Here is a 23,676-nt window from a genome sequence, read left to right on the forward strand (position 1 = left end):
TTCCTGCATAGAGGCTTATAATCTGGGAAAAATACATGAAAAAGGCATAAGGAAGGAAAGAGGCAAACATGGGCATCAAAAGGTTATCACCATGTTACATTGTCTGGAGAAGCAGTTCTGTTCAAGCAGTCTCCAATGATGCTAACAATATTGCTTGTTGTCCTGTTTCTTTTTACACAAAAACTATTTCATTGCTTTCATTCATGTCAAGCAGCACATAAATTATATGGTGTGCCAGGGAACCCAGATGTACATTACATTCCTGAAGTTAAAGTTCCCTGTGAGTCAAGCATGCATTGTGCTACTTTAGGGATGATACATTTCTTTTGATAACAGAAAGTACAGAAAATAAAGGTCACCCAGCCCACCTCAGCGTCAAAGCCAACCCTTCTTTTGCCAGCTTTGCAACTTAAAAGCCAGGTGTTTAGATTAGCAAATTGGATTCCAGAAAGAGATGTAGTGCAGCTTCTATGCCACCCTGTCATTCATACAGTGAACGGATGATTGGGTACATCTGGGTAGGGTTCCTCATCCTGACCCCTTGGATCTGGCAGGTGTTCTGGAAGTACCAAGGTTTCCCCTCCTCTCTGCTGCCACTTGGCAGGGAAGGGGAATAGAATGCATTGCTTCAGCCTATTCACAAGGAGGAAAAAGCTATAGGCACTGCCTGCCAGTACATGTAGCTAAATGGAACAAACAAGTCGCTTTCAGCTGGTGGCTGTGGCAGCACTGGCCAGGTTAGCCATGGACAACCATTCCAAAGCACCACCTAGGCGCATTGTGGTAGCTGTCATTTTATGATGCCATAAAGCTACCATTGTCTTCTGAAAACAAAAGGGTTAAGAACCTTTTATATATTTATTAGCACATCTAAGTCTGCCATTACAATGCTTCTAAGAAACATCAAAGATTCCTTGATAATAACTTAAGAACCTGTGAAGGCAGCAGCCATGCTGGACCATTTAAAAGCTATTATTTTATATGTAGAAAGTGTATTTTCTGATATTTCTACAGCTTGGTAATCAAAATATTTGCAATAATTTACAGTTTAATGCAGAAGAAAGAGCAGGGAGTATGTATATGCATCTGCAGCTCCTCCCTCACAGTTGGCTTTGCTTTGGAACACTGAATAACCCTTTAACCATTACTTAACCTTGCATATTAATGCATTATGCAATTTGCTTGCTTGCAGGAGTAACTGTATCCATGGAGTGTTTCTATGTCCTATTTGCCAATGAGCCAGGTAGGAGGGCACTGTATTATCTATTATTATTTAGAGATATAATCCAAAGCCAGTAAAATATGAAAAGTATTTGCTCAGGAAATGCTGACCTGTATGGTCCTAGTCCTTGACCACAAAAGTCATCTTCAAACAGCATAATCAACATTCTAAATTGAGTTAAAATTGACACAAAAAAAATCACACCACACTGCAATACAGAGTCAAATTAATTTTATTATGCTCCGTGATGAATTGCCACCAGTGCAACATCCTATTCACTGTACATTTCAAAAAAGAAAGAACGAAAGAAAGCCAAAACAAAAATTCACATACCAAGAATTTCAATTTGATGAAACGGAAAGCTGAACGATTGAGATGTTTTCAGAGTACAAGCGGCTAGCGGATATTGTCTAAGCGTAGTGTTGAGATATAGTCCTCATGCTCATTTGCTAATTGCCAAGGCTACTTGGACAGTCAGTTTAACAGGCACATGAGGCTGCCCTGTTACAACGGTTAGCAGCAGTGATTCAATGACTTGAAACACCACTCCTGCCCTCGGTGGAAGCAGGAGAATGTGAAACATGCAGCTGTGACTTTTTAGCCTTATTGTAACTGCAATCATGCTTTAAGTTAAAACCATACGATAGGCTACTGAAAGCAAAACATTTGAACTCTTCTGCAGTAATGTGGATAAACTTTCTATAGGAAAAACAAACGAACAAAAGCCTGTGACAAGTGATTAATGGATTACGGAAATGTCCCCAAAATATTAATCTTCCTAAACTCTCTCAACTCCAGAAGCATGTGCTTAATTTATGCTTATAAAGTAACATCTTTGGAAGCCACCTGAGCAGTATCCACTTTAAAATGCCCTTTATGGTATCAGAACTCAGAGACAACACTAAAAACTGTACCGAAGGCCATTAATACCACCTCCCATGTGCACACATTCTTACTCCCACTATATAGCATTTAATCAAGTTTTAGCCACGCTGCTCACAGCCCTCAAGTGCTATGAGCAGAAATGCTAGTAGAAAAGTCTTTCTGGCAGCAGGAAATGCTATAAATATGATTGCTTTAGGAGAAAGATACCCCAATTCCATTATTTCTGCTTAAAAGAAAAAAAATGACCCTCCTCTGAATAATTTAGCTTCTGCTTACCTCACTCCGTTTCATCAACATAACCTCTTAAATCCGGTTCTCCTTATGCAATTAGAAATGCTCAACGTACATTATAACTGCCCTAGATATCAAGCCATATCATGCAGGTCCCGCCTGTCAAGATCAGGCCAACACTGGATTTCAGTAAATACAATTTTATCCAATATACCATGAATAGCATAAGAAAAAAAGGAAGAGAAAAGAAGCATGTGTTAATTGTACTCCAAATATTTCTCACTTGAAACATTTTGCATCAGTGCAACAAGTGATATTTCTAATGTTTTCTATTCAAATGTTGCCTTACTGCAAGTACAGTATTAGCATAGACAATTGCCTATCATAAATGCAGTACTGCAGAAAAAACAGGCAGATACTCCAAACATTTAGTGTTAGTAAAGATGAGAACTCATATTTTCCCATCATGTACTGGAATGCAATTCCAAGCATAGGGCCTTCCATCTTTTTAGATTATATCCCTTGGTATTATTTCTAAACGCAAGACAAATCAATATTGCAATATGCAAGTTCAGTACATATAAAAAGCAGTGGTTTAGGAACTTTGTAATAGTAAGCCTCTCCCAAAAGATAAAAGGCAGCTCAATTAACTCTATCCTCTCTCATTTCGTGGTCTAGAGATTTAGAGTCAAGAGGAATCAGGGCAACTCAGACGTATAAAGCTTGAAGGGCCATAGGGAAGCCTGTGATGAATATTGAACTGGACCTCAGCACCATCAAAACTAACAGGTTAACAGGCAGTGAAGCCACCCAGTCTTAACTATCTGACTGGAAGAAATACAAAAACTAGATTGGTGGGAAGAGGCAATATCAGAGAGAAACTCATGCTTGTGCCAATTCTACCGAGCCCACCCTCCCCGGCTGAATGCTCCATCGCTTATTGCAATTAGGAGAAGCATATACTTAAGGCATCCATCCATGATTGAATGTTATGGATTTCTAAATGTAGTATCTGGTGCCTAGTTGTGTGGGTTTGAACCAAAATTCATAAAGACTGCAGAGTTACACCATTTAAACTCATTTATTAGTATATCAATGCCCTACACATTTTAAAATTAATTTAAATCCATTACTGATCAGAATGAGCATTAACCACAGTCCTTCAGTTTGTTTGTGTATGTGTATGCACATATACACACACAAATAACTGCAGCAGTTGCCATAAATGCAAACTCTTCTTCATTGTGAAAGGTGGTTGCAAAAATTACAAAGGTAGCTTACATCAAAAAACAACGGGGATGTTTCTAGATTCTGTTTACAGGTGTCTGTATTTCCTGAATAGGAGACAACACTGCCCTAGAATCAGGAGAAATTTTCATAACCACTTAACTGTTGTGTTTCATGCATAGCTTAAATGCTAAATTTGAACTGTCGTGTAATGAACTGAAATTGTTCTTTGTTTTATCAGACTCATCCATAGCTGATAAAGCATACTTTCCAACGTGAAGGGATTAAAACTAGGAACTGCACTGTTGAAAGAATGTAGTGTCATACTAGGTTTTAATAAGAAAATTTAGATACAGAAAAGTAGGGTATGAAAATAGTGTTTTCCTTCTTGCATTATAACTAAATACATTTAAGGTGTGTTTGTCAATTTCGCATATTACATTAAAACTCCCTTACTGATGGAATGGAAAGTATTCACATGTACATTGAGCAACCTGATGTAAACTTGTACACATTAAGTAGGGAGTAGCTTTGTATAGGATTATGACAAACATTTACAGATTAAATGAGGTATTGCACAGATTAATAAAAAAGCAAAAGGCAACAAAAATATACAGCAAATAGGTAGAACATTTACATGATAATTTTACAGAATCCATAGACAGAAAGTAGTTTAGTATTTCACCTTAAAAATATATATATGATATAATAAATTGATCAGTCATCCCATTCATCATCATCTTCAAAATCTTCTTCATCTTCTTCATCCTCATCTTCATCTAACGGTAGGAAATAACAAGGAGAATGAACATAAGAGATATCTCAACAAAACTAGTTTTAGTATGTTTTTTTTAGTTGTTTGCTTAAGGTAACTTTAATTCTTTGAACAGTCATCTGTGCATTCATATATAACATCTTTGCAGCTCCAGGGAGCCTCATTTCAGGAAACTTCCTCAACTAAGCAATTTGGTAGGAACCCTTCCCCACCCCGTTCCAGTGCACCTGCCCCTAGCAACTTCTGCTTGTTCCCTCAGTTCCCCTTAGAATGCCTATAGTGCCCTCAGAACCAAGACAAATCTCCACATCAATCCCAATGTGGACATCAGTGTCGATACTGACAGTGCATCTGGTTGAAATGTCAATACGATTCTGGACACTCAAGTAGGGACAGTGGGTTGTGTGAAAACACAGACAACCACATGAAGAACTACAGTTATAGGTAAGCAACCTGTTTCTCTTCTTCGTGGTCTCGGTGCATCAGACATATGGGTGCTCAGCTAGCTGGTTTAACAGAGGAGGAAGGGGGTCCAATAATGCTAAATAAAGGTAGTTTCCCTTGACTATATCATTGTCCAATCCAATTCTGGCAGTGAAATTCCAGCCCTACATTAACTGATGCTGCAATTATGCAGGTAGAATGAGCTTTGAGAGCTCAGAAGCTCCAATCCCATGATCTCATAAACCAGTACACCCATGTGCCAGTTGTTGAGCTGAGACAGCCATAATTCTATTCTTACCCTGCAGCTCACCAAAAGGGGCTGCGACCTACAAAAAAGACTCAGTTTGGGACTTGTAGAATGCAAGGGCCTGCTCATTATTGAATGCATGCAGAGCGGATTTCACTGGCAAGACTGGTGCAGAGAAGAATGTAGGTAGTATAATATCCTGATTAAGGTGAAAGCTTGATACCCCCTTGGAAGGAAAGAAATGTCTGAATGGAGCATGGCCTTATTCTTATGAACAATCAAATCGGGAGGGGAGGGCATCTGTTTGGAGAGTGCAAAACTCACTAGCTCTATGATAGAATGGAGTAAATTTTGCTTTGTAGCCATGACTAACAGCCAATCATTCAAATAAGGGTAAACTTAAAGACCATACATACACAGGTGTGCACAAACCACTGCTAGGGACTATTGCTGGGCTATTGCTAAACTGAATGAGAGAAACATAGACTGGTAAGCTTGGGGACCAATGAGAAAGTGCAAATACTGCTGACAAGAGCCACGTATAACAATGTGAACACATGCAACCTTCAATCCCTCTTATGCAGCAATGGAAGGGTTGGGGACAAAGTACTCATCAGAAATGTTCACAGTATTATGTAGGATTTGATATTTCTCAGGTCTAGAATTAGCTAAGGCCTTCTATTCCTTTTCTGCCCCATGAAGTGTCTGGTATAGAAACGCTGAGATAATAGTGAGATGGAAGAAACTGTTGCCTTCTTAAGCAGGGAATCCATTTCTAAATGGAACAGAGGTGAAAAGACAGAAATACAAATGGTTCCTTAAAGGTGGAAGGACACCTGTGGTTGAGCCATATTCTTCCCACGCTGTCATAATGGATTTAATGGTGCTCAAGGGATGTGTATGGTTGAGGATTAAAAAAAAAAACACTCAGCCTTAATTAGAGCTTTTCCACAACTTTCTTCCCGAGTTGTTTTAATAGATCCTTGGTCTTCATTATGCTATTTGTTTAGATACACTCTTGAACATACTCTGTGGCCATACAGAAATAGGTATATTTAATCTGAGATCATGTAGCATTGGAATAGCACCCAGGTGGACTCCCCTTAACTACTTACAGTATTTCTGGAGCTCTGTATTTTGAGTACATCAAGTGTTAACAATGCCAATTAAATTCATTTTGATTCCAGGTTGTAAAGGAAAAAAAATGTGGAAAAGTTGGCTGGGGTGGGGGGGGGGGATTTCATGTACAGTTAATACAGTCTTCCACAGTGCTACCTACCCTTCTTGTTCAAAATGTCTTTCACCTCTTCAGCGTTGCACAAAGATGAATGTCTTCTGCTATTTCTCAAACACTAAAAAGGCCCTACTATTCTGCTTCACAGCAGAGTGCCTACCTGTTATACAGTGCCTATATTAGTGCTTAGCAGTACTTTTATATGTTGCAGCCAGATGATCACTAAAACAATTTTTCTTGACAGTGTTAAAAACTTCTGATGCAATGTAAAGACATCTGCAATACCCCTATTATTGTCCATTTGTTTCTTGCAAATAAGCAAACTATCGCCCCAAGGCTTTTGTGAATGGGGCGGCATACAAGTGCTCCAAACAAACAAACAAACAAACAAACAAACATTCTGTTCAGAAGCACAACAGATGACCTCTTTTTCCTGAGTAAAAGATATTTACAGAAATGGAAACAAAATCTATAAATGACATCTGTTTTGACTATTCTTGAAAACAGAGCTTTAGACCCTTATAGTTTTGCTTGATGGAATTTTAATAATTGCTACAGGCCAACTTTCAATAAAATATTTATTAAAAAATGATATGTTGATATTTCCAGATAAAGAATGTTAATCACTTTCATGCTACACATGAAATTGAATATGGGACTTTGTATTAGCCTTTTCTCCTAGATTTTGTATTTAGTACACACAACACATCAAACATGCATATTAATTAAAAGAGTTTACTAATGCTTAGTGAGACCTGACTGAACCAAATACAGATTTAATAATCTACCTGAAGAATGAATGGCTTTGCTCCTTTTCTGCATAACTTCCATTAGTGCTCCCACAATACCTGACGTGGGTGCAGCTGTAGGTGGTGCTGTCTCCTGGCCATCAGACACCTTGGGAAAAGAACTGAATTCATAAGAATGTACACAGTAATATATTTAAGAGGCAACTATTTAAGAAGCCTGAAAGATGAACAGAAGATGCCTGAAGAAATAATAATGGTAAAGTAAAACTTCAAGTAAAAAGAAAGATTTAAAGCTTCATATTCAATCAGTATAAACGCTATAAAAGCACCAAATGTTTAAAAACAATGGCATTATAGAACTGAAAGTGGTGTTAAAGTGCTGTAGTCTCTGTTAATAATAACTGAACTAAGTTCTTTTGTTAATGCATTTTGACTAGGTCCTTAGCATACTCAGATAACAGTGCCAAGTTTTCATTTTAACTGATAAATTAGCAGGTACTGGGAGCAGCCTAATGGAAACTGAAAGCAGCAAATAATGAAAGAAGCAGAAAGAGAAAAGGAGGACATGCGAGATCCAAAATAAGTTTCTTCGAAAAAGAATGTTGTTTGAATTCAATGGAGTGATCAAATTGCTTCAAGAAGTTATATGTAACTTAAGGAGAAACACTGCCTCTGCCAAACACATATAAAAATGCACTTAAAGCAAAAATATAGAATGTTTGAACAGGGCACTTACAGGGGAGGAATTGAGGGAGGGATGTTTAATGCATCCTGAACATGATGCTTCACTTCTGTAAAGACCTTTCCAACCTCATAGCCTTCCCCTCTGTTATACTTACTTCTGGTTTTACAGTCTGTCAGATAATAAAGAACAGACTGAAGGAAAGAGGCATATTAGAGAATAAACATTCCCCTTCCCTTGTTTCACTTGCACCTTCAGAAGGTTGGAACAAAGCTGACCCAACCACAGGATTTCATTTGAAATACAGCTGAAACACAGGCCACCAGCCTGTTTGTGTTCCAAAATTTCAAAACGTTCTTGTATAGGACCAGCCCAGGTTAGGTGCATACAATCTTGATTGCAAGGTATAATGGAGAAGTGAACAGCTGAGTAAAAGAAATGGAAAATTTACTGCAGGACATAAAAAGCAAAAACATGAACCTCTTCAAAATTAAGGCTCTGATGATGCCTTTCTTCAAGGTCCACCTCACATGGAGATGCCAGACTGAAACAGCTGCAAAATTCTGTTTCTTTTGGAAACCAGAGTTTTGGACATCTTTAGCAATCTTATTTAGCTGCCTCTCTTTAGCTATACTGCAGACTCATGTAAAACTATTTTATAATACTCTGTTTTTTTGAAATTAGCCTTATCATGTGCTTTACCATTTTCTTTTTTTTTTGAACATTACTTTGAGTATAGCATCTGAAAAGAGAAGTCCTGTCAAAGTCCCAGGAAAGCTCCTTTCCCATACTATAACATAAAGGTAAATGCATTTTCATCCAGGTTTTAGCATTAACATCCTAAATCATATCCATACACTTTTCTCCATGCTAATTCAGATCTTTAAGGTAAGGCAATATAATAACTTATTTTGTTTCATTACCTTTTTGTGTGCTAGAGGCTTAGAAGTATACAAGCAGAACTAAAATAAACCACAGATACTCACAGATTTCAACTGTATACCCTGTCGTATCTGATCAAGTAGAGCATCTCTTCCTGAGCAGGAGACTGGACGACTGTTCTGTTCCACTTTTTTTAACTGGGCACCTTCTCTGATTTGATCTAAGAGGGCTGCTTTATTTCCTGAAGGAGCTGGAAGCTGATGGTCTACCTCTACTGAAAGACCAAGTGGAGGTGGAGGACCAGGAGGGGGTGGGGGAGGGGGTGGGGGAGGGGGCACAGAACTACCTCCTGATGGTGGGGGAGGGGGTGGAGGTGGGCCTGAAGGTGCAGAGGAAGAATGAACTGGAGGAGGTGGAGGGTACATTCTGTTTGGTGGAGGAGGGGGTACTGTAGCACCAGGTCGAGACGGAGGTGGAGGAGGTGGCGCTGCTGTTGGTGCTCTTGCAGGAGGCAGTGGAGGAACTCCTCTTCCCCTAGCAGGAGGAGGGGGTGGCCCTGAGCTATGCGGTGGTGGTGGTGGTGGAGGGGGACCGCCCCGAGATGGCGGGGGTGGAGGAGGAGCTGAAACCAAACACAAACCAGAAACATGGAACTTATTTAGTCGCTTAGCAAGACAGAGCTTTCCCACAAAGGATTAACACTATCAAAACAGAGCTTCATCAAGTTACAAGAGCATCATTCTTACCTTGCCTCTACCTTGTGAAATCCCTTACTAAGTTTGTAGTTTCACTTCCCTTTGTCACCCATTTTAAAGGATATGCAACTAATCCAGCCATTGCATCTACGGAAGTACTGTCATGTTATCAGTTCAACTTCAGTCAATTCTTTGAGATCTGTATTAGTTTCTATCTGAGCTTAGGATACATAATTAACTTACAGCACAATTCTATAGTTCCTGGATAGCCTAGAGAGGATTTTTGTGGGAGTACCAACTGACCTCAGAAACTTTCTCCAAGGTTGGAATTGGGGCTTTAAGCTCAGAATGTCCTCTCCCAGCTTTACAGCCAGTGTGGAAAGCAGCAGTCTGGCTCTGATATTGCATGAACAAGCTCAGAGATAGGCTTCTGGGGACAGGGAGAGGTGGAGACATGCTCCATATATAAAGCGCCCTAATGGCACTTTGCACTCCTTTGTTCCTGCTCTAAGACCAGATACTTGGATGCCACAACTGGCCATAAATGTGTTCTGCATGACTGGATGAATGCAGAGGCAACCTCTGGCTCCATGTCCTTCCTGCCATGCAAAAGATGCCCCTTAATCCTCCAAGTTCAGAGGGTTACATGGATTGCACCCTTATTCTTTTATGAATTTATCACTCGCCTTTTGAGCTGATTAGGGTTCACAGGGCAACTTACTCATTCTGTTATCTGCACAACTTAAACAATTATTTATAGACAGAGTAACAAATGTCAAGTTTATTCCCACATTCTTGTATAGAACATCCATATTTAATGTATATGCATGATTCTAAATGCTGATAAATGGATCTAGATTTAGTCAAACATGGGAGAGATGAATGTACTAGCTTTAGTAATACAGGTTTTAAGTAACCAGCATGATTAAGACTGGATCAAATCCAAAAAGATTAGATAAAGGCTTTTACAAGCAGTGTATCACTTTTAATACAATAGTAGCACATTATCTCAAGAAACCAATTCTATGTACAATAAGGTTTAATATTTTGCATTTAAACCCAGAGAAATTTGAAATGTAATGTATAAGACTTCTGCCCCTGGTTGACAGAGATACTCAACTGTAACACCAAGTGGCTTACATTTTCATATACTTGAAGAATAGCAGAAATTTTGCCCATATATACTATCCAAGATTACTCATTTGTCATTATGAAACAAACCTTTTTGATTTAATACACATCATAAACTGCAACACAGAATCCAATAAAGGTGGCAGAGTACAGGTGTCTAATTCCACTCTCATATGAAGGTCAAGTAAACATCTGCATATGACAGTAATGCTAAGTCAAATCCAGCAAATTAACTCAACACGGAGGCTAACAAGGCTTACATATATGTGGGCAAGGCATGCATTTATGAAGGACTATGAAACAGTCAAGCAATCTGAGGCTTCTTGTTTAAGTCACTGTGAACTTTTATACATTGTAATAATCAAGTTAAACTTGAGTTTTTTATATATATGTAAGTATGCTAGAATTCTCCATTTAAATTTCATTCAGCAGCTTGACTATTCCACCCCTATGGTGGGTGTGAGGAGGAACAGAGGGCAGGTATATGTGTGCATATATGAAGTGAAGCCTACAATTATTTCTTAGTATGTACAGTTATTTTTTCAGGACTGTCTCACTAGGGAAAGGCTTCAGCACATCATACCATTAAAATTTTCTCTCCCCCATATATGATCTCCATTGTTGAGCATTATCCTTGTGCCCAGAATAATTAATGTGCAGATCATTCACAAAACCTATTAATGAGTCAGTTATTAGCAAATGCATTCTACCTAGCAAAGACTAATAATACCACTTGTATGTACAGAGACTTTTGTTATTAAAATACACTAAAAAAACCTCTTGTGATAAGCCAAATCATGCAGACTTCAAACAGTGCTGTATTCTTATTAAGTACATCCTACTATACAGGATAAAGTTAGAAGAAGTAAGATAAGTAAGTTAGGTGATCTCAGCAAAAATCAATTTCAGGCTGTGTAGCACAAAAAACCCTGTAGCCCACTATATACAAAAAAACTGCCAGCATATCCACTTATGAATCTTATGTATCAACTTATGTACTACATATCAACTTATGTAAAGTTGCTCAAATGTTTATGAGTCACACATCACCACAAAGCATCAAACCTTAAAAATTCAAATTCATACATACCACTCCAGCGTGGTGGACCTAGACCATAAATGCGACATACATTAACTTCTCTGAAGCGTGCTACCCTCACTTATTTCTTATGCTTGATTCTCCTGACAGTCAGCCTGCAATCAAAGCTGGCTGCCCAATGAGGGTTGCACATTAATACACTCAGTTTTGTGGTATATGTAGTAATGGTACAATGCTAAGTGTTGAAATGCAATCTCAATTATGTGTTCTCTAACTTTACAATTTTAATTTTTTAGAGTTATTTACCAAAAAAAAAAAAAAAAGATTTGCAGAAGTAACATACTCCTTGGGGAGTCTTGTACATACAGCTCAAGATTTAGTTTTTTACTTTTGGCTCAGTGGCTCCCAAAAGCAAACATATGCTGTAACAGCAGCATATGTTGTGAGCCATGGAGTTTGCAACTAAGTAAAAGTAAGATGTTGCGGTCTCTTTCAAACTCAGTGGGGAACACTTCCAAGTGTGCTCAAGATAGTAATGGTTGTGTATTTAACAAGTATATGCATCTAGAGAACGTTTCTCAACCTGCCTTAATGTATTTTGGAACCATTATAGAGCAAGATTAGTGTATTGCATGGAGCAATGGAAGACTCACCTTGTCTACGTAATTCATTTTTGACAGCTTCCACTCCTCCTGTTTTTTCAATAAAATCATATATAACCTTGGACGTTTCTTTGTCTTTTAGCTGAGCCTCTGAAATTCCACACATATCAAATAGGTTTTTCAACTCTGGATCTAAATTGTTAACCTATTGGAAAGAGTATTTAAGTTATTTCTGGCTTTTATTTTCAGCAAAAAATGGCATACAGATTTTTATATTAGAAAAGGGTTTTTCCACTGGGGGTGGTGGGGGGGGGACACTTTGTGGCAACTTACCAGAGTTTGCCAAAAGTGCTTGGTCTCTATAAACATTTCTATTTTTTTATTTTTGTAAATTAAAAAAGGAAAGAAAAACATAGAATGACAAAATGTTACCAAGGGACCTTGTACAAGTATTACTTATAAAACTAGATGCAGGAAGTTTCACAGAGAATCAGCAATAATCATCACATCATCTAATCTTATAACTACAATTTTACATGATAATACATAATTACAAATAATGCTTACTAAATTGGTATAAATTGCTTTTTTCAACAGACATCTTTATGTTTACATATTAAACTTAAAAGCATTTTAAACTTTGGTTAATAATGCAATTGCAAAACTGTCTTGACCAGAATGCACATTCAAATAACCATAGCCTATCTTCTAATCTTTGTTCCAGGACAGCAAGACTCATCCATGCATATAAATTGTGAGTACCAAAGAAGTTAAGCCCCACTTGCTAAAATGCGTGTACAATTATCCACCATTATGTTTACTCACATCAAAACCTGTGTTTGGGTCCCAGCCAACATGTCCAATGTGTCTGAGATGAGAAGCAAGACAGACAGACAGCAAAATTAGAAATAACAAAATCTTCAAAGTTGCCAATTGCAATCTAGAATTGCCCAGTCAATGCAAAACAAATCTATGGAAAAGGTTACAGAGTTTACAGTTGCAACTGACCCAGGGAGCCATGTGGCAAATAGGGCAGGTTAGAAATCAATAATGAATCAGTAAGTTCCTTGTAAGTGCACTCAGTGCTCAAGCAGCACCTGTTTTCCTTGACACACACATAGTGCCCTTTCTTTGTGCTGTTGCATGTGACACAAAAGGAAGCCAAAACCTTCATTCCATGAGCATTTGCAGTCTTCCTTTCAGCCCAGCCCACTTTCCAAGACAGGGCTAAACAGGAGAGGAAATCCATGAATGCTAAAGGGATGAATTCCATGGAGCCTAGATGCATCCCTATTCTCACCCACTCAAGCAACTCAACCAAAAAAGGCACATTTGCTATTGGTCTAAAGTTCTCAAGGTCCAGAGAAGATTTCTTCATTAGTTGTATCATCACTGCTACCTTCAGGTGCATGGGACCACTCCCTCTCACAAGGAGATACTGATCATCTCCATGGCCCAGCTAGTTGCTTCCTCCTTGCTGGCTTATGTAAGTCAGTAGAGAGAAAACTGCAATACAGAAGTGACTGCATAAACCTGTTCAAGCACCTTGTCAATGTCCTTATGTTGTACCAACTGAAATTCAACTAAGAAAAGTGGACCAGCCTGTGCTATGAGTACTTCATCTGATGATACTGAACTTTTGCTGTATGTCAGACACAGTTCTACTATTTCAACTTTACGTTCAGTACTGCAGCCATATAAAATTTCTAGCAGAAGATATTTTGACATTAGTGGCAGTCTAAAAGTTATTTTCAAACTTCCTTTTCTCATCCTGATTGGAAAATATGTCTGCTGAGGAACACAGGTTATTTATCATAAAAACACATTATGCTGCAAAAGGATTGTATGGTATATTTTAGGATGTGTATGCAAGAGACCTATAAGTTCTCACTGTTGTCACACCAAAGTCAAGAGTGTACTTGGAACATGTCCAATACTCTGCTACAACATGCAAGTACAGAGTAAGATTTGCAACAGCAGACAAGTTGACTCTCTGGAGGCTTTCAGATAATTATTGATCAGTTCAGTAAGGTATCCAAAGAACCACTGAAAGAATTTCAGATTTTCTAAGAATTTAGCTGAAATCTCTTACCCTCAAATTACTAATTTATGCCCATAGCGATTACTTAATGTAAGCTTGCTTGTATTTAATTGAAAAGAAATCCAAGACACATATAGTGGAATTATAAAGTTAAAGAAATTCAGTTATCTGTAGTAGTAGTTATACTCCTAAATTTAACTTACTATGCCTTTAGAGGAGTATTTGAAGTACTCTATGTACAGGACATGACCTAGCATTTTGACAGCAAAAACAGTAGCATCCATTGTAAAGTGAGGTAGCTGTAACCCCCACCCCCACCCCATGTTTAACAACTGGCCCAATGTGGAATGTTCCAAACTGCCTGGAACCTGGCTTGGATGGCAACAGTTATACATGGCAAGCGACCTCTGGCTTTGGATATGACAACATGAACCTATCTTTGAAGACTGTGCAGAAACGTCCCTAAGTTCAAAATATACCTCCTAAAAGGCAGTATTTTTCTAGTTCCTAAAGAATAGTGGTTTCTGGCACTATTTGTCCCTTTATCTCTTGGATCCCATGCACTGCCTTCTACCATATGAGTGTCCAACATCTACATTCACCAAGGACCTTCCTCTGATACCGTAGGCAGAATGCTAACTGGGGAGAAGACTTTCTCAGCTCAGGAGCACCATACATGGCATACCTTACCTAGGAAGGTATAGAATTTGATGCTTTTTTGTACCAGGCCAAGACTTATCTTTCCAGGATTCCCTGCATGTTCCTAAAGCTAGTTTCGTTTATTGGTTCTGCTGGATTTCACTACTCTACCTTGCATTCATCTTTTCTGTGGATTTTAATACTGATTTCAATATTATATTATCTTTCCCTCTCATTTACTGTTTATCTGGGCAAGCCACTGTGAAAGGTTTCCCCCCGTCCAAACTTAAGCATTGCTTAACTTAAACTAAACTGATGTGGACTCCACTTATTTTATGTATGAGGGACTGTTAGCCATTAGTAGAGAAAATTGCTCCTTCTCACATGAAAGTCTGCTTAATTTGTTACAATAAATAAAAAAAAGTAGGAACTTACTGGAAGTTGCTGGGAGTTCCAATATCTGCCTTTGTCAATCTCTTCTTTTTTGTTTTTCCTTTTTTCTTCTCTTTGGTATATGACATATTGTTGACTTGAGAACCATAAAATCTATTAGTTGTAATCTCTGGATTTTTTATGTCAACAGTTGCCATTGGCAGACTTGGACCTGTAAAAATAGATTTTATAATGAATTTGCATAAATTTGGCCAACTTTCTTATACCCATTGGACTTAATTCAAGTATGGAAGAAAGGAAATTTCAAAAGCAAATTTACCCTCAGTTAATAATAAATGGCTGGTTATTGCATAATTCATATCAGCAAAAGGTCAAAGGGTTTCCATCACCATTTGTTTTGATTCTTTACCAAAATGTCAAAAGCAATTGTACCTCATTAACGTTTCATTAAAGTATAAAACTGATAAGGAGACACAATAATGTGCTTTCAATGCAATCAAAATAATAACACTGAATGCCCCCCACCAAACTAAGAATTCCAGTTTAAATGCCACTCTGTGCAAGCACAAGCACAAGCACATATACACACACTGATAGATGAAAAACTCACCATTTCTAAAATAGCAATCCTATGCTTATTTACTTAAGACTAACCCCCACTGAGGTATGGGATTATATCTTTACTGTTCTAAATCTGTAAGCCAGGCAAAAATAATTAATAGTATTAAGCAGGAAACTGTAATAAAAATCCAAGATCTGCTTGTAGTAGTGCATACAAATGTCATCAATTTGAAATTGCCAATGCTGGTAAGTGTTTGAACTCTCCAATAGACAACTGCACGCGCTGCTTAAAAGGCCCACCAGGTTGGGGGCAGAAGCAGAAGGGAGAAAAGAGGCTGGATGCTGACCAGGTTTGCATAACTGGCAGGCAGTTGCTGCACATACTGGTCACAAGATGGTACATGCAGCAACTGTACCATCATAATTACCCTCATCACTGCAACTTCTTTGTTGTGCAAACTAGGTCAGGGTTGCTTGTTGTCACGTGTAACACAAACCCAAGGCCTGGCCAGGTTCACACAAAACAAGCTGTGCTCTGCTGAAGGTAATTACATTACATAGCCCAGCCCAGCCCAGCCCTGTCATGCAAGTGACATATGCCGCATAGCTGCTAGTTAAACGCCTGCCCATTTTGAGAGCCTGGTTATACTATATACTCTCTGAGTCTATCTTACAAAATTACAGCACAGATTAAAAAATAGAGGGAAGAAATATCAGGCTTACTTCCTTGAAAAAGTGTGATAAATTAATTTCAAACTAGTATGCATGTGCATACACATACATACATACTAACATGATGATGAGACAAGGGTACAGACACAAGTGCCTTCTGTCAAAAACAAAAATGCAAGGACAACTTTGATTCATTACATTTCTATACCACCCACAGCTAAAGCTCTCTGGGTGGTTCACAATATTGAGTCACCCAAACAAGTACAATATGGACATCAAATCCCCAAATGAATTTTCAGGGTACTACAACAACATTAATCTCAGACTTTCTCAAGAATCAAAGATTTGGGATATGCCCTATGGTGACACAACATTCATTTTATTTATCTGTTTATAAACTGAAGAACTATATTTTGATAATAAAATAATGAACAACCTAAACAAAGATGAGTAACAATGAAGAATTAATGAATTACATTTAATAACTAATATTGAGAATTACTAACAAAAATTACTAATGAATAGTGAACAAGTCATGTTCATTTAGCTTGTGGCACTGTATAATCAATGTACTAGACCATTTTAACTGAAGTAATTCCTTAGCTCCTGCTAAAACTGTTTTGATGCTAGTGTAGTAGGTTCATTTTTATTTTTAATTCTGCTTGGTGGTACAGTGCAATCCTAGCATGTCAGTTCCATGTACAGGACTGTAGCATTCTGTCAACAAACATCACACCTATCAGTAAATATCTAGACATGGAGACAACTTTCAGCAGATACAAAACCATGCTTACCACTCTCATTAGACTTTGGTTGTCCACGAGGAACACATGAGTCTAACAAACTTCTATTTTCTTCTAACACTGCCATATTTATATCCAATAAAATTTTCCCCATCATAACACAGGCACCTTCTCCATCAGTGGTAGATAGCTCGATTAGTGAAGATGAAAGAGGCCTATAAAGTTCATCATTAGGAAGAACGTGACAATATAGTGGTCCTAAGCATCCACTAATGTTGATGTCTGTCACATCCTCAGAAGGGTTCCCCGAAAAGGTAGTACAAAACATTGTAGCGTTTTGTTAAACTGTGTATATTTCTCCGCTGCTGCTTACTGAAGGATAGTCTGCTGCCGACTAAATCAGATTCCAGCTCATATATTCAAATGAAAGTGGGCCATGTGAATCCTGGCAAGTCTTTTTAAAACTAAGTCTGACAAATCCCCATTTTTATCCCAACCATTAGATGAAGGGTCAGTAAACCCAAAGATAACTGCTTCACACTGAAGAGACTTTTCTATTACAAACAAGAATAAAAACGCAAATCCCAGGAAATGACTGCTAATACATTTTATATAACCACTAATGCCAATTTGTTTAATCCTACAATTTTATTATGAATGTTAGCCAAGCATTTCAACAATACAGTCTTGATTTAAAGTATCTAAAGACATTCTCTCTGCATTTGTGTCAAATACTAAACTGCTGAGGTACAGATGAAGGTAGAAAGCTATTTCTCAAAAGGAGAGGAATTTGTGAATTAGAGGCTGAAATATCTGAGTGAATTCTGCAGATAACCTAATGTCAGTATGCGAAGGTTTAAAGCTGATTTCCTAATCCATTTCCACATAATCAGTATATGCAAAGGACAGTAGTTATTTCTACTAAATTTTAATATTTATTTCTTTATACCAATTGCCTTTGTGGCCTTGCACTGTTCCATTCATATTACATTTTGAAATATCACTGAGAAATCTTACAGCCAAACATTATTAACTGAAATGTACAATGCATATTCAGATACAGATGTCAGGTAGACAATTCCATTTATGAGAGATGAGTTGGGAGTAAATGACAGTTGTTTAAATGGGAAGTTAGCTCAAGTAAAAATCTTACCATTTGGAAGATCTCTCCTTTTCTCTGTTAAGGAAAAAAGATACAAAACAGAATCATTCCTTTCAGGCAAGATGTTAAAACATTTTTCTTCATTTTCAGAATCATTACATATGGACTCAGTTTCACTTATTATTGTTTCAACCTTTGATTTACAAGTTTCACTAGTTTTAGTAACTGGTCTAATTCTCCTCTAGTGGCCGGCAGATGACCTCATATCTTCCAAATAATCTCTCAGCTATTGCTCCAGCTTGAAAATTGGCTCAGAAGTAGGGCTTCCAGTAAAAGCCACAATTCAAAATGCAGTTCCTAAAGAGAATGTTGGTTTCTTCACATTTTTCTCAAAATCTCAGTGATCAAGAACCCTTTGCATATTTATTTTTCCCACCTTTAGACTAGTTTCAAGAGTATTTGGAGAGGATAAAAATAAAGCTGTTCCTATGCAACTCTGTTCAAATAAATAAATCCACATCAAACTGGTAGTAGCAAAAATTCTAACTGTTAAGTTTTGGAAGAAAGACATAATTATTGCAATTAGTTTATTGTCTAGATCTAAGAATGCTTACATATTTTATCTTCAAGAAAGAAAGGGGGATGTCTGGGAGAAACAGAAATGTTTATATTATGTTCTGGAGACCTAAAACAATTACAGTATTGGTAACAGTATTACCATTATTTAACAGGTATTTGCAGTCTGCAGGTGTTGGGTATAAAGGAAAGATTGAAATGTATGTTGAAGAAGAAAAGGCATGTACAAATACATGACACATACCCAATATATAACAAACAAGTGATTTCTTTCTCTGACACAAATGTACACACATGGAACATGCTATGGAGGCACATTTTTTTAAATAAAAAGTCACTATCATGCAATCCTATACGAGACTATTCAGCAGGAAGTTACACAGTTCAATGTGGTTTACTGCCCAGTAAGTGTGTATTAGGATCGAAGTCTAAATCTAAAATCAGTGCATTTTACTCTTGTTTAAAACTTCTCCTGTCTTGAAACTCAACTATTCATTTACAATGAAACAAGACATATCTGAATTGAGTGCCTTTTTCATGGAATATCATTCCATCATGTAAGCCCCTGAAACTGCATTCTGAAGCAGTTACAGTTCGATACAGGTTTATTTCCTGTTCTGCTGTATGTAAGGAGGGGCCTTACTACCATACAACACCTTGGAACAGTCACTAGTTTCACTGCTCCAGCCTCTCAGATTAGCTCCTTAGGTTCCTAAAATTCCCTGTCAGCAACCTTGGACATTATATTAGAAACTGTCTTTATCACAGTGCAAATGAAATTAGGCAGTCCTGACCGGTTTGTGAGAAAGAAAGTTACAACGATTCTATATGATTACATCCTGCAGTGTTATACAGACTTAGAGCTCCATCTAGTGGCTTGACAGAAAAACGAATTCCATCCAAGAAAGGTAAGGTGTCCAGAACTGCCCTTCTATGCATAAAAGCTGACAGCAAAAGTCTATTTCAACATATTATTCATCCAAAGACAAACATCTTTGGAGCCAGATCATACATTGTGCAAACGACAAGCAAAAGGCAAGGAACATATCTATTCTTTTGATGATGTTCACGGAAATGACTAGTCAGGCCCCAGGGTTCATAGCAAAAAAATGGTACTTGGAACAGGGAGTTAACACATGAAGGGATTTCAACACATGCACCAAAGCAAAGTTTCTAAACTATGTCCACATATGTACATATCTGTAGCCACTGAACTGCAGAATAAGCATTCCAAGACAGCGAAAACCTGCATGTGAAGGTGCATACAAAAAGGAATGGCACTTGATTCATATACAGCCAAATGCTGCAAGCTGAACAAATCCATGTATCCAAACAGGTCAGAGATGAGAAACCTCAAGCCCAGGAAGCCTACTTCAATTCTCCAAGAGAAGAGCTTTGCCCTCTCTCTCCAAACCCTGGAATTTGCACAAGCATGCCAAAGCCTCCCTCTTATCTCTCACTGGACCTATTTCTTGTTGACATTCTACCTAAGCTCACTGTTACAATGAACAACAGTATTTAGAAATGTTACCATATAGCATTACCATCTACCACTTATTTGTACAAAATCCTACTAGTGCTAGTTTTACTTGCATGGGACAGATGTGTCCAGTCTGGAAATACCAACTGGTAATTATTATGTATGCATACTGTATACTGTCCAGAGAGCCATGAGGTTATTGCGATGGTATACAAAAGTGTTACATAATAAATAAAATAAATACATTTCTTGAATCCAAGTAAACCTTTTACTAAGTAGTCCACTGAAAGGTCTTCTGTAACTCCATCTCTATTACTTTTGTTACTTAGCTATTCCAGAGAAACTAAAAAGGCATCTTTTTAGCTTTACTGCTTCCAGTTTTCAAAATTTAATTTAATAAAACATTTGTATCCCATCCTTCATGGAAGTGTCTCAGGACAGCTTACAAGTATTGGAAAGGTGTCTGAATGTTTTCTTCTAAATCATGAGTGGGGAACCTCTTCTGGGGAGCTCAGGAGCTGAACTTCCTTCCGGCCTATCTCCCAGGCTTCTGTAAAATGTTAAGTGGGGCAACCCTTCACTTCCTCTTTCACATACCCAACACTCCTCCCACATAAAAACACATGCAAAGATCCTCTCTCCACCTGTGCTGCCCCACCCTACCAATATCATACACTGCCTCGCACTACAGCTTTGAATGTTGGCCTGTCAATGGTTGAACAGAAGCCTTTTTCAAGCTTGATCACTACATGGCGGGAAGCTGCATGTCTAACCATAGGTACTCCCATCAATTCTAAATTTTATCCAAGCAAAACGGTATTTTTTTTGAAGTGTATTTACCAGATTTTCGTTGTCGTCGTCCAAGTAAGTCTGTTAATACCTTTTGGAATTTCTTAGCTTCTTCTTCATTAGCAAAATTAAGACCCACCTGACATGTCTGAAAAACAAAGCAGCACAACTTTTCAAGGAACCTGAATAGAGACAAAGCCATTTTCTGCATTACGTGTACTTAAGTCTCACTGACACCAAATCTTTAACTAGTACTGATGTCACTATGAATTAAGTCTATAACTTTTCATGTGACTGTACACATTAACTTACAAGCCAACTAGAAACAAGACTGCTTGTTTCTGGCATAAACTTTGAGTTTTCAGAAATCATTTAAAATTGCATAGCTTGTATTATTTATTATTAAGTATCCAAATATAAACATTTCAGTTGAAAAGTATCAGTTGGTATTTTATGCCACACTTCAAGAGAAAACACACTTTTTAAGGGGAAAAGTATTATTTTTAAAAGTAAAATACTCACGTCACCAGCAAAGGTATGAAAATATGCTCTAGGACTATTATATACAAAGTTATTATACAATTCTTGTTCCCACAATTGTTTTCCATCCTGGAAGGGAAGGGGGGAAAAGAATACCATCAGGTGATTATAACCATATTCTGATATGATTTCTGCAAGTTAGCAAAAACAGATTTTCTGCATCCTGTCAGTAACTGCACCTCAGAGACAGAAGAAAAGTCAGTGCTATGTTCTTGGAAAGCGACGTGTAGTAGTATTCCAAAGATAGTGCCAGAAGCCTGCACAGTTTCTTGGTACCCTCTACTCTATCAGCAGCTGTATACCATTGATACAAATATATTACAATTGTATAACTGGAAGTGTTCTGTACATCCAAAAATTTAAAGCAGAAAAAATCTTCAGGTGACATGGATTGGCACAAACGTTTGTTAAAATGAGTTTGGGCAAATTCCAAAGACAGGACATGTACATATCAAAACACGTTTGATGCATAGCTGAATCTTTTCTTCAGTAGTTCTTATTGCCAGAAAGGTAAGTTGCATAACTGTGCCTGTTCATGTGTTAACAAAAACTTCTACAACAGGAACAGGAAGCAAAGTTCTGGCTTTGCACATGGTTCAATATGTATACTTCTGTCTTTGGATTCATGAATCCTCTTTTAAAGCATATTTTAAAGCATGATAACATGCACCACAGCACAAAAAGCACCAAACAATTATTCTGTTTTAAAAAGTGTACAGTTCCTTAAGATATGAAGCAGCTATGCAATTCACACATGCTTTTCAATGCATTAACAAAATATGATCAACAAAAATGTGTATTAGAGATGGCAAATGGAAGAGATGCTCACCTTGATATCATATATTCTAATAAAATAAGACCTTTGTGGATTGTCCTTCACGAGGCAAGCTACACCACAGCATTTCTTTGACCACATGGCATTGCGATCTGCTGCATAAATCTGAACAACCGCAGAACACATTGTCTGAAAAGGAAAAAAACAAAACAAAAAAAATATGTTAAGACTTAGACCTCATCATCTTGCGGTCTCCTAATGTAAACACAGCATAACTTCATTCATGGTTGAGCATGACTAATCTCCTCCAAGGAGATTTGCTTTGGTGGTAGTGGTATTTATATCCCACCTTATTTCTTCTTATCAGAAACTCAGTGTAGGTTACACTGCTCCATTTTATCCTCACAATGACAAATATGTGAGGTACATTGGGGTGAGAATGAAAGACTGGTACAAAGTCACCCAGTAATATTCATGGGTGAGTAGGAACTGGATTTCTTAGGTCCCCAGTCCAACCACCACACCACACTGGTTAACAACAAAATTCTAATCCACCACACCTACAACAAAGTACATAACCAGATACCACCTAAAACAACTCAGGCAGTAACTGGGTTCAGATAAGCCAACAAGCCATGATGGACTTTTTTTTTTCTTTAAAAAATAGGTTAACCAGTTACTGAATGATAAATGATGCATTGGGCAACTTCACTCAACATGACAGCTCATCATGAGTACCTGGAAAGTGTATGAGTACGTGGAAGTCCCGCCTGTGGCTTGTTGAGCCCTGTGAATCTGTATAGCAGGGTTTATTTGAAGGTTATTTAATCCTCACATAAACTTTGCCACACAAGTTCCATGATAGGGCAAACTATGGCTGGCAATCCCTGGCCAGGATTTGCATATGCATTATAGTGACTAGCAGACTCCATGGTGCCCTGAGAGTTAATTAACCTATGATGGGTTGTTATCTCATCATTGTCTAGTTGCATTATAACAACTAGACAATGAGGACAATGACTCAGGCTCCCAAATTCATTTTGATCTGGCAGCTGAATGATCTGCAAACTTCATAGGTTTAGAGATAAAAGCTGGTTATTTTAATAACATCTAATTTCTCATTCAGTGGCAACAGGGATAAGAAAAAGATGCATCATACAGAAGAGACTTTTCATAAGTACATCAGGAAAGCATTTTGCCATTTTTCTTCATGACATTGATGATACTGCAAGCATCTTGCAGTACTTTCCCATGTACATTGTTTAATGTAACAATTAACATAACAATTTAGTTTACAAAGTTATTAGCAAAAGAGCATAA

At 37.7% G+C, this 23,676-nt stretch overlaps 1 protein-coding gene across 3 annotated transcripts in view; it reads right to left on the reverse strand.

The window, feature by feature from the left end:
* Positions 1-1,436: 1,436 nt before the first annotated feature.
* WASL (WASP like actin nucleation promoting factor) overlaps positions 1,437-23,676 on the reverse strand; it is a 37,858-nt gene continuing 15,618 nt past the window's right edge. The window contains exons 2-12 of one of the 3 annotated variants that reach the window (XM_044423047.1): positions 22,411-22,545; positions 21,564-21,650; positions 21,093-21,189; positions 18,248-18,271; positions 15,161-15,329; positions 12,871-12,913; positions 12,097-12,250; positions 11,495-11,512; positions 8,683-9,200; positions 7,054-7,162; positions 1,437-4,344 (exon numbers count right to left, since the gene is read on the reverse strand). In XM_044423047.1, the coding sequence (XP_044278982.1) occupies positions 4,283-4,344; positions 7,054-7,162; positions 8,683-9,200; positions 11,495-11,512; positions 12,097-12,250; positions 12,871-12,913; positions 15,161-15,329; positions 18,248-18,271; positions 21,093-21,189; positions 21,564-21,650; positions 22,411-22,545 (1,416 nt within the window). In that variant the 3' untranslated portion in view covers positions 1,437-4,282. Of the gene's footprint in view, positions 4,345-7,053; positions 7,163-8,682; positions 9,201-11,494; positions 11,513-12,096; positions 12,251-12,870; positions 12,914-15,160; positions 15,330-17,145; positions 18,226-18,247; positions 18,272-21,092; positions 21,190-21,563; positions 21,651-22,410; positions 22,546-23,676 lie in introns of those variants that run through there. The other 2 variants (XM_044423048.1, XM_044423049.1) reach the window with 2 other exon arrangements.

Source organism: Varanus komodoensis, unplaced genomic scaffold (assembly GCF_004798865.1).
Source record: "Varanus komodoensis strain SLA01 unplaced genomic scaffold, ASM479886v1 scaffold13_1, whole genome shotgun sequence".
Classification (NCBI taxonomy): Eukaryota; Metazoa; Chordata; class Lepidosauria; order Squamata; family Varanidae; genus Varanus; species Varanus komodoensis.